This window comes from Tympanuchus pallidicinctus, unplaced genomic scaffold (genome assembly GCF_026119805.1).
Source record: "Tympanuchus pallidicinctus isolate F22 unplaced genomic scaffold, pur_lepc_1.0 scaffold11, whole genome shotgun sequence".
Lineage (NCBI taxonomy): Eukaryota > Metazoa > Chordata > Aves > Galliformes > Phasianidae > Tympanuchus > Tympanuchus pallidicinctus.
Window position 1 is genome coordinate 23,524,536 of NW_026294627.1, and position 19,066 is coordinate 23,543,601.

The following is a 19,066-nucleotide window of genomic DNA, read 5'->3' on the forward strand; positions in this document are numbered from 1 at the left end:
TAACCCAACTCCTATCCCCTCATGTATATGCAGCCCATCCCTCGCTATGGCTGCCGTCTACAAATTAGGGAAAAAAATGCATTTGTCTTACTCTGCTTTGCTACTGGGATTTGTGGACAATGCCAAACCTTGGACTCCTACCCCTGAATGACCATGAGGGTCCATCTATGTGCGTTGTAGAGATATAAACGGATGCATGGATATTCCTTAGACAGGACTGAGGGACGGCCCAAGTTCATCCCCATTTACGATCACTCCTTAACTGTGATCACTTACACTCCATGGTTTTGGCTTCTGCCAACCAGCACTCTCCTGGAGAATGCCCAGTCATGGCCAAAGGACTACACAGACTACAGACTGTCCCCAGCTAACTGTATGCATCTAGTGTTTGCTTGGAAGAAAAGAACTTAGATGTGCAGATGTGACTCATGATTGTCAGGTGGCCTTACTGATCATAAAATGTGCCATGATCGCTTTTAAGCAGCAGCTGAGACATGGTTGGAAGGGTGATAGAAAAACCCACAAGTGTCTGTTGCTATAGCCGGACCTTGATTCATGTGACCAAAATTTATGTATCTAGTAGGTAGGTTTTTAATCTCCCACAGCAAATGGTAGAGAAAAAGATAGCCAGACATGGACTCAGCCCATTTATCTGCTATACCTATTTTTATATGGGATGAATCACCCTTGTGAGATGTCTGTCTCTCTTGACTAAATAGGTAGATGGGTTCTCAATGTTGGATACTTGACTTCAAGACACATAAATGTAGTACCTCTGTATGTACAGAGATTAGATTTAATGTTTCCAATGGGTCTGATCTACTGTTGTGCCTTCTTAAATTACTGTGAAGGCCAAGTTTCAGTTTTACTGGAACTAGATAGATACATCATTTTAAATATCCCAAACTGTTTTGGTTTAAGTAGTTTCAAGCTACCACTGTGGCTTTTGTTACTAAATGTATGCCCCTACACAGGTCTAATCCAATTTGTTTCCATCTACCTCTCCAACTCTTTTTTTCTCATGCAGGAGACCCAAAAAATAGTTATGCAATAGAGACAATACAGTCAAACCCATTTATCATTATCCACGTTGGCTGTAAAGAATGCTGATATTTGATAAAAGAAGACAAACATTGGTACAAACCCAGATTCCTTTCGATCATCATACACTGCTTAACTCTTGTTGGGAAAAGGCTTCGGTTTGAGAAATTATAGAGGTCAAAGCAGTATTTGTTCTTTCCCACATCGAACAAAGTGCAGTTAAATTCTGTCCTGTTGTCTCCTGGGTGAAGGATGTTCTCATACAGCCACGCTGTTCTCAAACCAGGATGCCTGAGAGCCTCTTTATAGACAACAACTTTTCCACTGATAGAAGTGCATGGTGGTGAGACTACAAAGACCTGAACCAAAGTTCTGCACACTGCTTCTGGTGCCACAACCAGTCTGTATCCAAATTTGTGGAGATCTATGGGTCCCATAGAGGCAATAACAGAACGTGTTTCTAATGATTTCAGTAACACAGTGATGTACATTTCTTGACCAACATGTGGGCAGTCAAACTCTACCCACTGGGATCTAGAGAGTGGGATTCCTTTGCTAGTTCTAATGCCCAGCATCTCATCAGAGCTTACTCTTCCTAGTTCATAAAGTGTGCTGGTGAATATCACATCTAGTGAAACCAATGTCTTGTTCATGGCACAGAGCTGCTCATTTGTAAAAACTCCAACCTGAAGGGAGCTCCCAAGAACCTCTGAAGTCTTGTTCAAATCAATGTGAAATACAGGCCATTCCACATGGAGGGTGGATGTTCTTCCTCTGCTTGCAGCAGCACTGCTATTATCACTGGGAGAGATCATTCTGAACAAAAAGTCTCCAGCACTTGTGAAATAGGAACATTCAAACTCTACCATCCCCCGGGACTGATTTGCTGGAAGCTGTTTTCTTGCAATGATCTTGTTGGTGTTGGCATCCAGCAGTAGGATGGACAGGTTCTCTGCTGTCTCATTACCACTGTAGTAGTGGTATTCCACAGAAACTGTGTCGTTGCTGAAGGCTACATGACCTGGGTGCTTCAACATGAGGTCCTCCACTTCACCAAGAACTGAAATGAAAACAGATTAACAACAGCATTAAGAATCAAAGCAGCAGCCAACTGCTTATGAAACATAAAGAAGAAAATATGTATTTATGAAGTGGATATTTAAGAAATGGCTGTTAAACTCTTAAATGTGAATGAATCAGTTCACTAAAAAAAAGGTCCTAGCTAGAGCAGTTATAGCTCACCTTTCCTTTGTGCAGGGATGTGATCTGCAAAAGCTCAAAGCCTACTGTAGCAACATGTTTAGGAAGGAAGGTTAAAAGAAGGTTTCTCAAACAAAAACAAAAGATGTACAGAAAACTTCAGTTCTAAGGATAGACCATGAAAATCCTCAACTTCCCTTCACTTGTAGACTCTTATAGTCCATTTCACCATGGTCAGCTGTTCTACCTTCTTTAGTGATAATGCAGTAAAAAACCATAGTAGTTTCTTAATACAGAAACATGAAAAATATCCCTCAAATTAAATAAGATAGTAAATCTGCATGATGCTTTTTGAAGCCTCTTCTCTTGCTCTGTCTTATGAATCTTTCATTTTGCTCATTTGCATCACAGACACATGAGTGAAAGGGCTGAAAATAACAGTGATGGTGACTGCAGCACTTTTCTTGTCTCAGATGTGGTGCAACATGTCTAAATGACATCATTTCATAATAAATGGCACAGTCTTTTTAGATGCACTTCTTGCATGACCATGTTTGTGCAAGTTGCCAAATTATCCCGAGACATGCTGTAACTAATGGGGATAGATGATATCTGAAGCATTGGATTGGGAAGATCACATTCCTGCTCTCAGCTCAGCTAGTTTTTCTGTGTTGCCTGAATCTTAAGGATTTCAGACATTGACAGGTTACCTGAAAAATGGGAACTACATACACCTATCCCAGATACAGAATGTGCTGTGAGACATCTCTATATAATAAAGTGTCTGGAAAAGGGCTTCTGAGTCTTGGATGGAAGGTGCTCTGGGAGCATAAAACCTCAGTTAAAGCAATCCTTTCATAAGTAGTATCAACTAACAGTACTTCAACTTGTTAAATCTGTTACATATGTCTTAAGATTACCTCAAAGAAAGCTTTGCTGGAAAAACACTGCAAGTGCCAAAGCAAGCACTCGGCATTTAGGAGTAGCAGGACTCATCTTACAGAATACTAGACAGCTACTACTGTAAGCTTCAGTTTGAGTTTGTCACCTTGGATTCACTTTCCTGTCAACAGAAAATGAGTTTCAGGAAGAAATTCATCTGACCAGCTAAGGCCATTTACGTCAGGGTGAGGCACAGCGTACACTACTAAGACCTACCAGCTATAATGTGGTTAAAATAACCAGCTCTAACCACATCCATAATGTCTGAATGAAGACTGTATGCACAGCCTACATACATAAATCACGTATATACTCTTACATACATGTATTGTAAGTCAGTCTTTCATCTGAGTGAGTCAATACTACTTTTTTGCACAAGATTCTGCCTCATTTGGCAGATGGATAATGCTTGTTACCAGAGGGTCTTTTATTCTCGTTCTTCCTTGGGTGGTCCCATGTATTATTGACCGTGCATCGTTCAAAATTCACCTTGATAACACAGAATTATTCATTTTCCCCATGGATCCTGCTATTGTGCTCTTATCATAGTATATTAGTGTATTAGAAATATTAATGAGTTTATCCCTGCAATGTTCCAGAAAGATGAGTAAATGTCACTATTCTTGTTCAGAGTGTTAGGAACCAAGGCAAAGACATAACGGTGAAAACTGTCAAACATTAACTAAACAACCATCTTTTAACATAAGAATGTGTGAGTGGAGAGCCCAGTATATGCAACTTGAGGGCCTGTTACTATAAGCATGGGGAAATCTGCTGGCCTGGGCTGAAGCACGCACAGTACTGTGTGGGGCTGGCAAGAGGAACTGAACGGACATGGAACATGTTTGACCATTTGGAGAACTTCATTGCAAACTCATCTGCAAGGACTTAGATATGGACCAAGTCCAAGCAAACCTCCATACGGGGAACAAAAAGTATGTCCCAGAGCATCATGAAGTTTTGACAGCTGTGTTACAGTTTCCCAGTGAAATGCTTGCAAATTGCTGGGTTTTTCTTGATTTGAACATGAGCAAACCTACATATTTCTCTATAAAGGACTTGATCAGATTCAACTTGGCTGAAGTGTTTTAAGAGAAAAACAAATCAGACCATAACAAAACCTCAACATGAAAATTTTCAACATCAAGCTTCAAATTTTCAAGAAAAACATTTGTGTGACAGTAATGAAAAGCACTGAGAGAGAGACCAGGGGTCTGCCATGTAGCTCTCATCAACCCTCATTTGGATTGTTGGAAAGTGAGGAAAGCAAGTATTACTGGAGGACGCCTTTACAGCACTGCGGAGTTCTGCCTGGTGCACTGCAGGTCACAGAATCATTCTTCCATCTTCATTTAATAGCAAAATTTGCACTTCTAGGTGTCCCATGTAACAGTTTTCTGCAAAAGGCCACTCACAGTCAGCAAAAGTGAGCTTCCACCGCGTGCTCCTTCAACTGCCCTCCAGCCTACTGCATGTGAACATCTCTGTCATAAGCCAAACCTCGGCCCCAGGGGCAGTTTTCAATTTGCATATTTTTAGTTGTCACTACAATTTTCTCCCATTGAATGGAGCCTGGCTGTGGCACCAACCAAATGCCACAGTGGTCTCTGCAGGAGCTCCCTCTTAGAAAGATCAAAAGGAAAACCCTGTTTTGTTGAAGAGTGAGTGGCATGCTGTTCTGATATTTATTTATTTTTAATTATATTTAAGCCAACTTGGGTTGTGATGTTGGCTTGTCAGCAACCAGTAGCCCAGGGCTATGAAGAAAAAGCACACCAGAAAAACCAGTAAGAAATGAGAATACAGTTTTGTTGTATGCCTTTTTTGGTTTGGTTTGGTTGTTGTTTTTATTTTATAGCATTGCAATAATTTATATTTAATCGTTTAAAACACACTTAGAACAGAACTTAGAACTTGGTGTAATACAGATAAGCATATGAAGGAAACAGTTATCTAAGAAGTGACTTGTATACACAAAATTAGAAGTTATTTTCTCAAGTATGGACTACTCTTATTTAGAAACAAGGGAAAATATAATACAGCTAAAGTTTGCAACAGAGATTCAGCTGTTCAACTGCACCTTTTAGCTACTCACTCACCTTTTAACTACACACCCTCTATAAAGTTCTGGAATAATAGCTTTTACCTCTGAGTCAACTAGTTGTGAATGCCTGCAGGACTGGCTCACCAAGAAGCAGTGGATATCACAATCATTCACCTCCCTTCTTGGGTTAAGTGAATTGAATGTTATAGAACTATAGAATCACCAAGGTTGGAAAGGCCTCCAAGACCATCCAGTCCAACCGTTCACCTATCACCAAAATTTCACCATTAAGCCGTGTCCCTTAGTGCAACATCTAGACATTTCTTCAACACCTCCAGGGATGTTAACTCAATCACCTCCTTTGGGCAGCCCATTCCAGTGCCTGATCACTCTTTCAGAGAAGAAATTTTTCTTAACATCCAACCTGTATTTCCCCTGGTGCAACTTGTGGCCATTCCCTCTAGTTCTATCGCTGGGAGAAGAAGCCAACCTCCACCTTGCTGCAACCTCCCTTCAGGCAGTTGTAGAGAACTATAAGGTCTCCCCTGAGCCTCTTCTTCAGACTGAACAACCCCTGTTCCCTTAGCCACTTCTCACAACACTTGTGCTCCAGACACCTCCACAGCCTTGCTGCTCTTCTCTGGTCACGCTCCAAGGCCTGACTGTCTTTCCTGAAGAGAAGGACCTAAAACTGAACAAAGTAGTTGAGGTGTGGCCACACCAGTGCAGAATTCAGAGGTATGATCACCTCCAGCTCCTGCTGGCTGCACTGGTTCTGATACAAGCCAGGATGCCATTGGCCTTCTTCGACACCTAGGCACACTCACTGGTTCGTGTTTAGCTGAGTGTCGACCACCATTTCCAGGTCCATTTCTTCCAGACAATCTTTCAGCCACTCTGCCCCAACCTTGTAGCTTTACCTGGGGTTGCTGTGGCCCAAGTGCAGGACCCAGCGCTTGGTCTTGCTGAATTTCATCCCATTGGCCTCAGCCCAGTGATCTAGGTTGTCCAGATTCCCCTGTAGCACCTTGCTACCCTCAGACATATTGACACTTCCTCCAACCTTGGTGTAATATGCAGCCTTACTGAGGGTGCACTGAATCCCCTCATCCAGGTCATCAATAAAGATATTAATCAGGATGGGCTGCAATACTGACCCCTGGGAAACACCATTCATGATTGGCTGCCACCCGGATGTAACTCCATTCACCACCACTTTCTGTGCCCAGCCATCCAGCCAGTTCTTAACCCAGCAAAGGGTGCACCTGTCCAAGCCACAGCCTGCCAGCTTCTCTAGAATACCACTGGAGACAGTGTTGAAGGCTCTTCTGAAGTCTAGGTAGACTACATCAACAGCCCTTATCTTCACTGTATTTCCCATTCAGTGCACCACTCTTAACTTTGCTAGTCAACTCTGTCTTGTTAAAATAACACATAGTACTAAAAGCAAGTGTCTTCTGTTAGACTCGAGTTCATCTAAAAGAGGGCAGTCCTAAATTCTTTGTCTTCTCATGATCCCTTGTTCTAGAGTGGAGATGAAACAGACACCAAGGTGTCTTTTTTCTCGCATATACAGGAAGAGCAAACTGCACACTTTCTTGGTCCCTTTCTCTCCTTTGTAAGACATCTTCAGCCTTTTGATGCATGACCTACCTACTATCACAGCTCATGTCATAACTAGGAACTAAAACAGTCCTTTTTCCAGTTTCCCATGCTATAGGTATTTCAGCAATGCATGACTTCATTCTTTATCATGGTTTGACAATGTACTTCAACTGGGAGGTTAACAACTTTGAAGTTATGAATGTAATTTTTGAAAACATATGCATTATTTATAAATTAAGGATCTTACCTTCGAAATTTCTAAACTGCATGTTGACTCACTTTACAAATCTACCTTCTATGCAGTACATTCTTAGAAAAGATAGATGCCATGCATAGTATGCCCCTCAGCTTGCAACCACTTTATAGCTAACCCAAACTAGATGTCCAGCTTCCATTGGCAGCTGAAGGTGAGAAGGAGGTGCTTTCTCATCCTTAGAATCTCAGGCTGTGGTTAGGTTGTAACTGCCCTCCAGATGTGCTGATCTGTGTGTGAACTACTCAAACAACACTCAGACTAATTTTACATGACCAAAATGGAATGAGTATGAATCCCATCCTTTGGATTCCTACACAGTCAGAGGAGGCAATACCCCTCCTGTCCTCCAAAGTTTTCTCTGAATTGGTGGGTGAAGTCCATCACATGGGGTCTCATTCAACCATAGGAAGTGACCTGCACTATAGATGGTCACATTTCATCCAACTACTGTAAGCTACTTTCATAGAAATGGGCAGTTGTACGCTGTGGTTCCTCCCACCTTGGTACAGACACTTAACTGATCTCTGATCTATCATCTACCATGCATTAAATGCTACCAAATACAAATCTCAGAGGAGAGCGGAGCTCCTGCTACTGCTTCTAACACAGTTAGTCCCTTGATGAAGCCCACAGAAATCTGCTCACTTATCTTGCTTCCTTCACAGAGCAAATTCACAGCAGGAAATGTTCCTGCCACTTTGACACAGAGGAGCAGCTCATGAAAGCTGTCTCTTCCACCTACATATTACATAAGGCCTTGACTACATCATGGGCATATCACTGGTGGCTTGTGTGAGCAGTGATTTTTTGTGATTTTATTTCAGCAGACAAAATGAAAACAGCACTATCCAAAACTACTTTATGAATATGCAACTCACAGTTCTCCCTTGTAAGCTCCAATACTCACCGTAGTCACAGAGCACTACTAACAATAGATTTGAAAAATCTTTCAACATCTGTTTCATTCTGACCAGTGAGATCCCAGGTCCTTTTACTCCTCATGTCCTTCTTCAGCTCCAAAGTTCTAAAGTGCAGGCACTTTTTTCAAGAACACCTGAAAGATAAAAAATTACAGCTGCATTGACTTTGTTTCATAAAATGCAAGGAGGAAGACTACATCTGGAAAGAAAGAAAGAAAGACAAAAGCATTAATTAACTTTTTTCTCCCATTTATCCAACCACTATTAATACTGCATCAATGGATAAGTGCAACTATATTTCATCACAGAATAAATTTTCCCTCAGGATATGTCAGCCCTTGAGTCACAACAACAAAGATAGGCCACAAGAATTTACCTTTGTACTGCAGAAACTGCTTTTGTGCATGTCTTATATTAAGATCAAGATTCCTTCCAATACTTGAAGGGAGAGTATAAACAAAAGGGGGAACGACTGTTTACATGGGTTGATAGTGATAGGACAAGGGGAATGGTTTTAAACTGAGACAGGGGAGGTTTAGGTTAGATATTAGGAGGAAGTTTTTCACACAGAGGGTGGTGATGCACTGGAACAGGTTGCCCAAGGGGGCTGTGGATGCCCCATCCCTGGAGGCATTCAAGGCCAGGCTGGATGTGGCTCTGGGCAGCCTGGTCTGCTGGTTGGTGACCCTGCACATAGCAGGGGGTTGAAACTGGATGAGCACTGTGGTCCTTTTCAACCCAGGCGGTTCTACGATTCATGACAGCAAAATAACAAGTATTCTGTACAAAACGTAACTCATCTCAGCACGTGTAGACACTGGAGGTTTATTGCTGCTACATAATTCAAACTGTTTTCAGTAATCTATTGTTATCTCACTGGCTCTATATAACACATTACGTTATCTGCCTGGCTCTATAAAAGACCCATAACTGCTTTCTCTGTCTTTCAGATCTCTCAGCTGTGTGATCCCACATGCCAGTCTTTATATTTTTAGCTATCTTCTCCACAATTTTTTAAGTTCACAATTCTGTAGCATTGTCTATGCAAACAAAAATAGAGATCCTTTTGGGAAGTTTCAGGATCTTACTTCAATGTGCTCTAAAGCAGTCATCACGAGTCTCATAACAATCACATAAAACAGGTTGGAAGAGAAGGACTGCAGCAAAACCAACAGCATGCTACAGAAACAGAAGTCACAGAGTATCTACAAAGAGAAAATCTAGCTCAAAGCAGCCACTCTCAAAATATGAGAATTGCTCTCTTTTGCATTGCAAAGGAGTGTCAGAAAGTCAGACTCACTGCATTCACCATCACTCAAACAAGCAGGAAAGTTCTTGTTCAGTGGAGTTTACAACCTAATTTTATGAGAGAAAATTGGCACGGCAGCAGGCATGGTGGAATGTAAACATGAAACACAGGGCTATGGCAAAGATGAGGTGCATCTTCAGGAATCACAAAAATAATGAGGTATTTCAACAGTAACACTGTTAGCGCTGCTGACCTACGACACAGCCGATGCGTTCTTTGAAAGCTTGTAAAATTGTTTTAGCTTCTTCTCCTGTCTTCTCTATGCCAATTTGCTCTCTGATTTCTCTCATGCACATAATTCAAGTGGCTGGAGAGAATAATTTCTGTGGCTTGCTCAGCACAGGCCCATTGTAGCAATAGCTGTACCCATCTGACGAGGAATATCATCGCCTGCCCACAGGCCTGACAAGGCTCCAGAATTAGATAGCAGCAGCGATACCCCAAACACCCACATCTGATACACTGTAAATTACCAGAAGACAAACCTCCTGCCTCCACACAGAGGTAGGCTGCTGGCAGAGCCACGGCACAATCACTTAAGGAAAACAGAACAAATTAAGCAGCCCTGCTTGAAATTTCACTGCACTAAAGAGGGAAGAAAGATGCTTTGTGGGCAACAGTCGTAGCCGTGCTGAAAGCTTCAATGGATCCTTTCCATCTCCAGCTTTCCCAGCTATGCATTTTTCAAATGTGTTTTACAAATACCGTTTTTAGACCATCGCATACCGGCAGGTAAAATCCACATAATCCTAATTGCAGCCTCACAAGTGACACGCTGCAGGAAGAAACAAAGCAACAGAAGAAAGAACACATCCTAGGGAAGAAAGAAAGAAGGCTGAGCGGGAGAATTCTCCTGAGACAGCGGCCATACATTTTAATTCACACATGTCAGGCTGACAGATGGAAGAGCAGCGTGGTTCACGAGATGGGGCACTGGAGGGAGACACAGGAGATCTGACTTCTGCTCCTCTTCCTGCCTCCGTCAGATGCACCATGTTAGCAAACTGCAGCATTAATCCGCTCCTCTCCTCCCATTCCCCTGTGCTGTATTTATACCAGAAACTGTGCAGGGTGGAAGCTTTTTCTGGCCACATCTGCGGACGCAGCCCAGCACCTCTGGGCGTTCCGTTCACCAGACCATAAGCCCTCTTCCCTTTTACTCTTTCATCTGTGTTATCTGAGTTTGCTTAGGAAAAGGCTCTGGCAGGGTGCACAGGCAACACCCAAACTCAGATGAGTGTTTGAACCAGCACCAAGACTGACTTCCAGAGACTTCACCCAGGTGCCTGGGAAAGCCTATGCTGGGGCTGAGCCCTGTGTAGCCCTGCAGCCCCTGCAAGGCCCTGGAGCCCTGATCCAGCACAAAGCTGGCTGCCCACCCATCCCTAGCACTGCATTCCCCCTCTCCCTTCACTCTTTTTTCCCCTATGTTTGCTCCTCTCAGACTTTCTCTCCCTCCCCATCTCAGTTTTGTGCACACATGGCACTGACCTCTGCACCTGATTCACGTTTCTCCCTTTCAGCCTTCCCTCAGCCATCTTCTCCCTTGCACTCTTTTCTCCTTCGCTTAAAAATTCCCCATCCTTGCCTCCTGCCCCCTGCTCCACTATTGCTCCCTTTCTAGTACTCACATAAAATCTTGCTTTTCAAGACAGACAGCGTATCTTAAATAGTTTCTTCTCTATGCAGATCTTTTTACCTCGAGTTCATTAGCTTGATGAGATGAAAAATGATGGAACAGAGAAGACTATCAGACTTTGAATAATTGGCTTTTTTAATTTATTACTCTGGTGGACCAGCAGGGACTGAGGCTCCATTGTGTGAGACGCAGCAGAGGGACAGAAGCACAAAAAGATGCTTTCTGCTCCAAGAGACGGTGAAAGGGGCCAACTGGAAATAGAAGACTTCCTCTCCAAAAGGAATTGGAAATGGCAGATAAGGAGGGCATAAGCCATAAAAGCCTTGGAGATGAAGAGCAAGAGGTCGGCGTGTAGCACAAATGCCAGGAAAACACTGAGTCCTTCCTCTGCCACAAATACCTTTTAGATGTCCCTGTTCCTTGCTGGGAAGCTGTACTAGACGACCTTTAAGGGTTCCCTCCAATTCAAATGATTCCCTGATTCTACTCTACTCTGTTCTATTCTATTCTATTCTATTCTATTCTATTCTATTCTATTCTATTCTATTCTATTCTATTCTATTCTATTCTATTCTATTCTATTCATGTGGTCTTAGTCTCATCACTTAGCTTTCCTCTGGCACAGGCTCTTGCTGGAAGCTGCACTCTGCTGCCTGACAGGTTTTAGGAGAACAAATCCACTGCACGTGGGCACTGCAGTATCAGGAACTGTGCAAGAACCAAAGTCACACTATTTTATGTTCGCTTTGGATGGCAGATAGCTTTTACAACAACAACAACAAAACCTACTGGATTTATGACTTCCTGTGCATTTTCCATGAGTTGGTACGTCAAAAGGCCAGAGAGCAGACTGGTTGTTGAGCAGGCTGGATGGTGCTATCACTGCTAGTGTGCAGAGCTAACTAAGTGTGCAGCTTCACCAACATGTCCCCCAGCAACTATATCCTCTTCATAGGGCAGGCAAAAGACAATCAGTGCTGCAGTTAAGAAGGGGGCGGTAGTTAACGAGGAATCAATCACCCACCCCAAAAACAAGCCCCAGGCTTTGAGATGACATGTGCATCAGACAAAGCCTGTATTCTCCCTAACTATGTGTACTCTGCAGATCCCTGGCAGAGCAGCCCCTGCCCTCACTCCACCCTCCTGCAGTAGGCCTGTTCTCGCCCACCTCATCCCATCATAGCTCAGATGCCTTCTCCCAGTAACCTCGAGGAACCCAGCCAGGAGCTGTCAGGTAAATAAAGTCTGAAACTCAAAATGAGCAAAACATTACAATATCAAAGAATGGCCAGGGTTGGAAAGGACCTCAAGGATCCTGAATCTCCAACCCTCCTGCCACATGCAGGGCCACCAACTTCCACGTTTAATGCTAAACCAGGCTGCCCAGGGCCCCATCCAACCTGGCCTTGAACACCTCCAGGGATGGGGCATCCACAACCTCTCTGGGTAGCCTGTGCCAGCACCTCACCACTCTCATAGTCAAGAACTTCCCCCTGACATCCAACCAAAATCTTCCCTCCCTCAACTTAAAACCATTTCCCTTCGTCCTGCAGTTATCAACACTTTCAAAGAGTTGATTCCCCTCCTGTTTGTAGGCTCCCTTTAGGTACTGAAAGTTTGTAATGAGGTCAACCTTGCCAGAATGTAAGAGGGAAAACAAAGTCCCAGATGAAAAACAAGTCTCCTTAACTGCTGTCTATTAGTAAAAGTATTGCAGTCCTATTTGCACAGTTGTATTATGCATGAGAGTGGCTGACAGTGAAGTAGCCCAGCGAAACAGATCCTGGAAGTCATAGAATCAGAATTACAGAACCATCTGAGTTGGAAGAGACCCTTAAAGGCCATCTGCTCCAACTCCCTTGCAACAAACAGGGACACCTACAGCTCGATCAGGTGCTCAGAGTTGCTCCAGCCTAAGTCAGAGAGCCCTTCCTGCTTTTCACTTGAGGAAGCTCGCTAGCAGCACAAAAAAGAAGCGTCCATCTGCCACGTTTCTGCAAACGTGAGATACTTCATCTGTCTGTAGGGAAAGAGATTAATTATTTTTGCTGTTGCGCCGTGGCATTAGGCAGCCATTGAAGTGTCACCACCTGCTGGGAATTTCAAAACTTCTCACCAAATCCTCCTCCCCGTCACAAATGCGGGAGCACCTCAGGTGCACATCACCTCGCTGACATCCCACTGCTGCTGGCCATACACACGGCTGCTGGCCGGGAGCTGCGCTCTGAGTCTGGAGCTGGGCTCGGGGAAACGCACATACGGCTGTGTGCCGCAGCAGGGGGCCGGGGCTGCCAGCCTCAAAGGCATCGCTCTTTCTTATTTACACATCAGACAATTTGACGTCGCTATCAGATAATGGCTGTATTGAAATTAGGCACCTAAATTCACCGGGCTGAAAATGACAGCGCTTTTGCGAGGTTAAAAAATAATAATAATAATAATTAGCTGGTAAAGCATACAGCTATCAGTCTTTGGGGCTGATGCTCAGAAATGCTGGGATTTGTCCGCTCTTATTGGTATTGGCTCAGCAATATGAGAGCTGCCAGCACTCCCCATCCTACAGCAGAGTGAATAGATGGATGAGGTTTGCTGTGGAAAACGTACAGTGACAATAAGTTTATTAAGCATAAGGAGGGCCAGGAAAACATCCAAGCAATAATGAATCCCCTCCGTGCAGAATTAAATGCATCGGATCGACCCTCGTGGCGTAAGGTGGACGCAGCCATCCGCTCCTCCGCTCTCCTCCAGATTTTGCTGGCATTCTCTGTATCGCCCATCGTTTCTGGGATCCCCCACTTACGGAAGTTTATCGTAAGGATCGTGACACGCATCGCACAGCTGAAACAATTAGGAATCAGCTCCGAAATGCCACCAACCGCCGACACGAGCAGGAGAAAGCCTCCCCGGCGCCTGCACGGCGCACTGTGCCCGGCGCACGACGGCCAGCAGCAGCAACGCCGCGCACGGCAGGACGCAGCGCGGTCTCTCCCGTCCGCGCTTCGGGGCAGCGGGCTGCAGCCCGGAGCCCGAAGTTACTCCGCGCCTCCTCACACGCAGCGCGGTCCCGCGCCCCCAGCACAGCGCGCCCCGCTCCGCCTCCCCCCGGCCCCGCGTTCACTCCCTACCGCGACCGCGGGACCCCCGAGCTCCGGAGAGCCGCCTGCCGCGCGGCCGCGGCGCTCGCTCACCTCAGGCAGCGGCCGGGGTAAATGGCGGGGCGGCTGTCAGCGGGCGCCGCGCGAGGGGAACCCGCGCCCCTGGCGGCGAGGCGAAGCGAAGAGACGCGAGGCGAGGCGAGGCGAAGCGCCGCACCGCCCGCCCCGCTCCCGCCGGGGCCGCGCCGCCCTCGCCCGCCCGCCGCCAGGGTGTGGCGGCGCCCCCGCCCCGCGCCCACGGCCGGACTCGGCCGAGCGCCTCGGTGACACGGCCCGGCCCCTGGGACGGAGGCACCTGAGGCTCCGTGACAGCTCCAGTGGCCCGCGGCGGCGGAGGCTTCGGTGATCTCAGCCCTCCGCTCTCCAGTGCCCGCCCGTCCGCTGCCCAACTTGGCGTGTGCATGGGTGTTCCTCGCCATGAGTAAATTCGGGGACTGCTGCGGCAGGACATGCTGGTAAGGAATGGAAATGTCTTCTAGAGGGGCTTCTTAAAAGAGAAATCCGTGTATTTTTACACAAGAGCGACTGATTTATCTCAAACCACTGTTACCTGTATTTCCCGGACGTGCAGTCTGTGCTTTAAAAATACACCCTCTCTCCCACAGAATGATGCCCCGTCCCTGGAGGTGTTCAAGGCCAGGTTGGCCTCTGAGCAGCCTGGTCTGGAATTAAATGGGGAGGTTGGTGGCCCTGCATGTGGCAGGGGGTTGGAGCTTTTTGATCCTTGAGGTCCCTTCCAACCCTGGCCATTCTGTGATTCCGTGAAAACAACAGAAGGATCTGAAGAGGCCTTTGTGTTAACTGCTGCCACGCAGAGAATCTCCCTGCTTTCCATAGGCATGGCCTACAGAAGACCAAGAGGAAGCAATTCTCAGTTATTTTTTTTTTAAGTCCAAAATTCAAAGCACTGTTCCTAGTTACCATCTGTGTGACCATGAAAATAAGCCTTCCATGCAGCACAGACCGAGGCCAAGCAGCAGGCTGCAGCCCCATGCCACTGCCATTCCCACTGTGGCCCTGTTTGAATCCACACGTGCCAGGTTACTCTCCTATACACCGGCTATGGTGCGTGGTGTGAAAGCTCCGAAGGCAGAGTGCCATCTGGAGTGCTGCTGGGAAGGTTCAGGGAAGTAAGGTAAATGCCTGCTGAGGAGCTTGTAACACAACATACAGAGAAGGAGTATGCATGTGCGTGTGTCTAAGAATGATCACAGCTTGTCACCATTAGGACACCACGGAAGATGTGGCAATCTGTGCTGTGTCATGGAATCATAGAATGATAGGATCACAGAATGGCTTGAGTTGGGAGGGACCTTAAAATCCATGGCTTCCCCTGCCATGGGCAGTGCTAGCCAGTAGTTCAGACTGCCCAAGGCCCCATCCAACCTGGCTTCGACTGCCTTCAGGGATGGGGAACCTACAGCTTCTCTGGGCAGCTGTGCCAGGGCCTCACCTTGATGGGAGTCCTGTGATGACATGGGGCGAGAGGCAATGGCCTTAAGTTGCATCTGAAGAAGTTTAGGTTGGATATTGGGGAAAAAAACATTCTCACAAAAAGCAGTGAGGCATTGGCACAGGCTGCCCAGGGAGGTGCTGGAATCACCGTTCCTGGAGGTGTTCAAGAACCGTGTAGGTTTGGCACTGAGGCACATGGTTAGTGGGCATGGCGGGGATGGGTTGGCAGTTGGACTGGATGAACTTGGTGATCTTTCCAACCTTAATGGTTCTGTGATTCTGTGACATCACTCAGCCCTTGCTTTGAATGCTGAGCAGCTCCCAGTGTATGCAAGTAGCCTGGCCACAGGAGTTCAGCTCCAAGCAGCACCACTGTGGAGGAACTTGTGCACAGATATGTGGACGTGCCAGAAGCTCACTGTGTGCTGACCATTTCGGGTGCCAGCTAACGAGTGGATGTGTCATAGTTGTGGATTTGGTGAAGGAAATTGTTAATAAATCATGTTTGTTAATAAAATAATACTACAAAGAGATTGTTGGTGATGGGGAAGAGTGTTTGCAATGCGCTGAAAGTTCTACCAAGTGCCCGGGACTGAAACTCAAGTCTCACTTACTGCCTATGTTTAACATCTGACAAACTTACACTGGTGAGTGTTTTGCCATGCTTTTTTCCTTTAGAAACACAATTTAAAAAAAAATCTAATCACTGAGAAAAAATGTATTTCCTCTGTTGTAATGCAGAGGAGTAAATAAATTCACTAAACAGGAAAGAGCCTGAAACGTGGTGATGTGCTTTCCTCATACCTGAGTATTTTGCACTTACTATACTGCCTTTGATCCAACAGCTTTCAAGTATTTTACAAGTTATTTGTGATCTTTGGTCTTTTTGTTTCTCACTCCTGATGAAAAAAGCTTTGTCTTCATCTTTATGCCAGAGTAAACTGAGGTTATATTCAGATTGTAAAGCCAGAAACAAAATGAAGGCTGCAGCTCAGATGGCTGTGTTCACAGAATCACAGAATCGTTTGGGTTGGAAGGGACCCCTGAAGGCCATCTGGTCCAACTGCCCTGCAGGGAGCAGGGACACCTACAGCTCCATCAGGTGCTCAGAGCCCCATCCAGATCATCCACTGACCTTGGGTGTCTGGAGGGATGGGGCGTCCACCACTTTATGGGCAACCTGTGCCACTGCTTCACCAGCCTTATTGTAAAAAACTTCTTCCTTACATCTGATGTATATTTCCCTTCTTTTAGTGTGATACCATTTCCCCTTGTGCCATCACAACAGATCCTGTTAAAGAGTGTCCCCTTATTTCTTAGAGTCCCCTTTGGACTCTAAGACTCTTCATGGCTGCTTCAGACCCATCTCCCCTTTGCATCAGCTTTTCCAAAAGGGAGTGCAGTCCAAAAGATAATGATTAAAAAACACAGATCGTCAGTTTGATTACATGATGGAAGTTGTAACGAAGCCAGAGAGCAGAAGGATGAGCATAGGATAAATACACCGGTTGCATTATTAAACCTTTTGAAGCATACAGGATTATGTTTGCACTTAGCACACCTGCTGTGATGCTAGGGACTGAGATCTGTCTTTGTTTATGTGCCATCCAAATTTCATCAAGATCACATTTTTCATTACAACACGTCTGGTTAACAGCAGGTAGAGATGCGTCTTTCCTTGCCGCTCAACTTGGTTTCCTTGGAGAGAGAAGGGACAGGAGGAAGAGGGAACAAATGAGCACTCATTCAGCCCAGAACTGTGATGTTGGGAACAAAATTATCGTAGACACTGAAGAGTACAAACAGAAAATGACCTTTAATTGCTTGTCTGTAGTGCTGGCAGCCGGCATAATAAGCAACTGGGGAAGGCAAAGTGATGGCAGCTGAGCTGTGAGCTGGTGGGGTCTGCCTGGTGCCAGTGTTTGGGACGGTCCTCACGGGAAGGTCAGGCAGGGGAATGGATCCTGGCACAGGATCCTGGTCTGTATAAACAGAATTACCTGTTTTCCAGCTGTAAAACAAATGTTTGCATGCACGTGTAACTGCAGGCAGTGGTGGAAGCTGCGGGCAGCTGTCCTGCTGTGTGCCAGGGTAGATTCCAGCCGTGGGCTGAGCGCTGCTGCCCATGCAGGTGGCACTGGCCGCAGGCGTGGAGTGGCACAGGGGTTAGGCCAGATCAGGCATGTCGGCTGGAACAGATCAACCTGGTTCTGCCTGAACTGAATTATAGGTGTTAGATGATGGGCAGCACCAGCTTGGCTGTGCTGGTGGTTTCTGCAGACACAGGCTGCTGAGCTGCTTGTGGCTTTCCCTCAGTTCAGCTGAGAAGAAAACGTACTTCTTTTCTTGGCATAAGAGCAACATCGTGTGTTAGCGCATATGGACTGCAGACCGGCTGAGCGGTGAGCAGCATGGCTGGCTACCACTTTACCTCTCACTATGTGCAGGGCAGTGATGCGACATGGTGTGTGTGACTTCTGTCTGAGCAAATGGACTGAAAGGTTCCTGTTGTGGATGTTAAAATGACCTCAAACTCTAATAATATCCTAACTGAGGAAGTGAACCACACAAGCAAGACAGATCTGCCCAGATCCACGCTGACAGAGAAGAGCTAACTGTAAAACCCCAAATAGTGCTGGCTTAGGTACAAGCAAGTAATCTGACGTGAGCAAAGGAGGTCTGAAGCTGCAATGTAAATATTTGATGGTTTAGGGGGAAGCATCAGAAGGCAGGAAGCAGTGAGAAACTGAAGTGTATCCCTTTGGAAATGATAACTCTGATAAACTGATAAAGAACTTAAAAGGACAGGAGAACCCCGGTCAGCAATGTTGAGAGAGATTTTCCTCATGTTAATATATAAGTCAAAGGAAAGAATGGTAACTATCCCACTATGTGAACATTTGACTTGTGGATTGGAATGCAGAAGGAATACAGATGTTTAGTAAATACTACTGTTCTGTTGTGAGGGGAGAACAGATGATAGAGCCATATTGCAGCACTGCAGCCAAATACTTTCTGTTCCAATGCAGGTTCAAGAACATAACAGAAGAGCAGCTCAAGTTACATCAATTTAAAATCGGGTCTGAAGAAACTTGCACCAGCGAATGGTAACCAGGATTTTCCAATCAATCGGTTGGGGAGTTTCAGATCACTGAATTCTCACATGCGGGGTTGTACTGACTTGTGTTTTAGGCATTACAGCAGCCCAGCAGGTTGATCCAAACCTGCCAGCCTTATGTGGAGTCCAGGCATAGCGATGGGAAAACTGGTAAGTAAAAAAAGGGGAGTACCACTGCCAATGCCAATTGACAAAGATTGGTGGCATCGTATATAAAATTACGTGTTTGGTGAACAAAGGTAGCAGTATTGGAGTATTGGGATATAATTATGCTTGCATTTTCATTGAAGGTTTGGCTTGACATTTCTACAGAGGAAATTTCTGCAGAATTAGCTCAGCATGCATTAAAAGGATTAAATATTGACTAACTTGTCTCAAAATG

General features: G+C 45.6%; 1 protein-coding gene across 4 annotated transcripts in view; it reads right to left on the bottom strand.

Moving 5' to 3' along the window:
* Positions 1 to 14,242, bottom strand: part of THSD1 (thrombospondin type 1 domain containing 1) — a 29,552-nt gene extending 15,310 nt beyond the window's left edge. For 2 of the 4 annotated variants that reach the window (XM_052670835.1, XM_052670831.1), the window contains exons 1-3: positions 14,145 to 14,242; positions 7,996 to 8,142; positions 1,145 to 2,101 (exon numbers count right to left, since the gene is read on the bottom strand). In XM_052670835.1, the coding sequence (XP_052526795.1) occupies positions 1,145 to 2,101; positions 7,996 to 8,053 (1,015 nt within the window). In that variant the 5' untranslated portion in view covers positions 8,054 to 8,142; positions 14,145 to 14,242. Of the gene's footprint in view, positions 1 to 1,144; positions 2,102 to 7,995; positions 8,143 to 10,188; positions 10,215 to 14,081 lie in introns of those variants that run through there. The other 2 variants (XM_052670833.1, XM_052670832.1) reach the window with 2 other exon arrangements.
* Between the last annotated feature and the right edge of the window lie 4,824 nt (positions 14,243 to 19,066).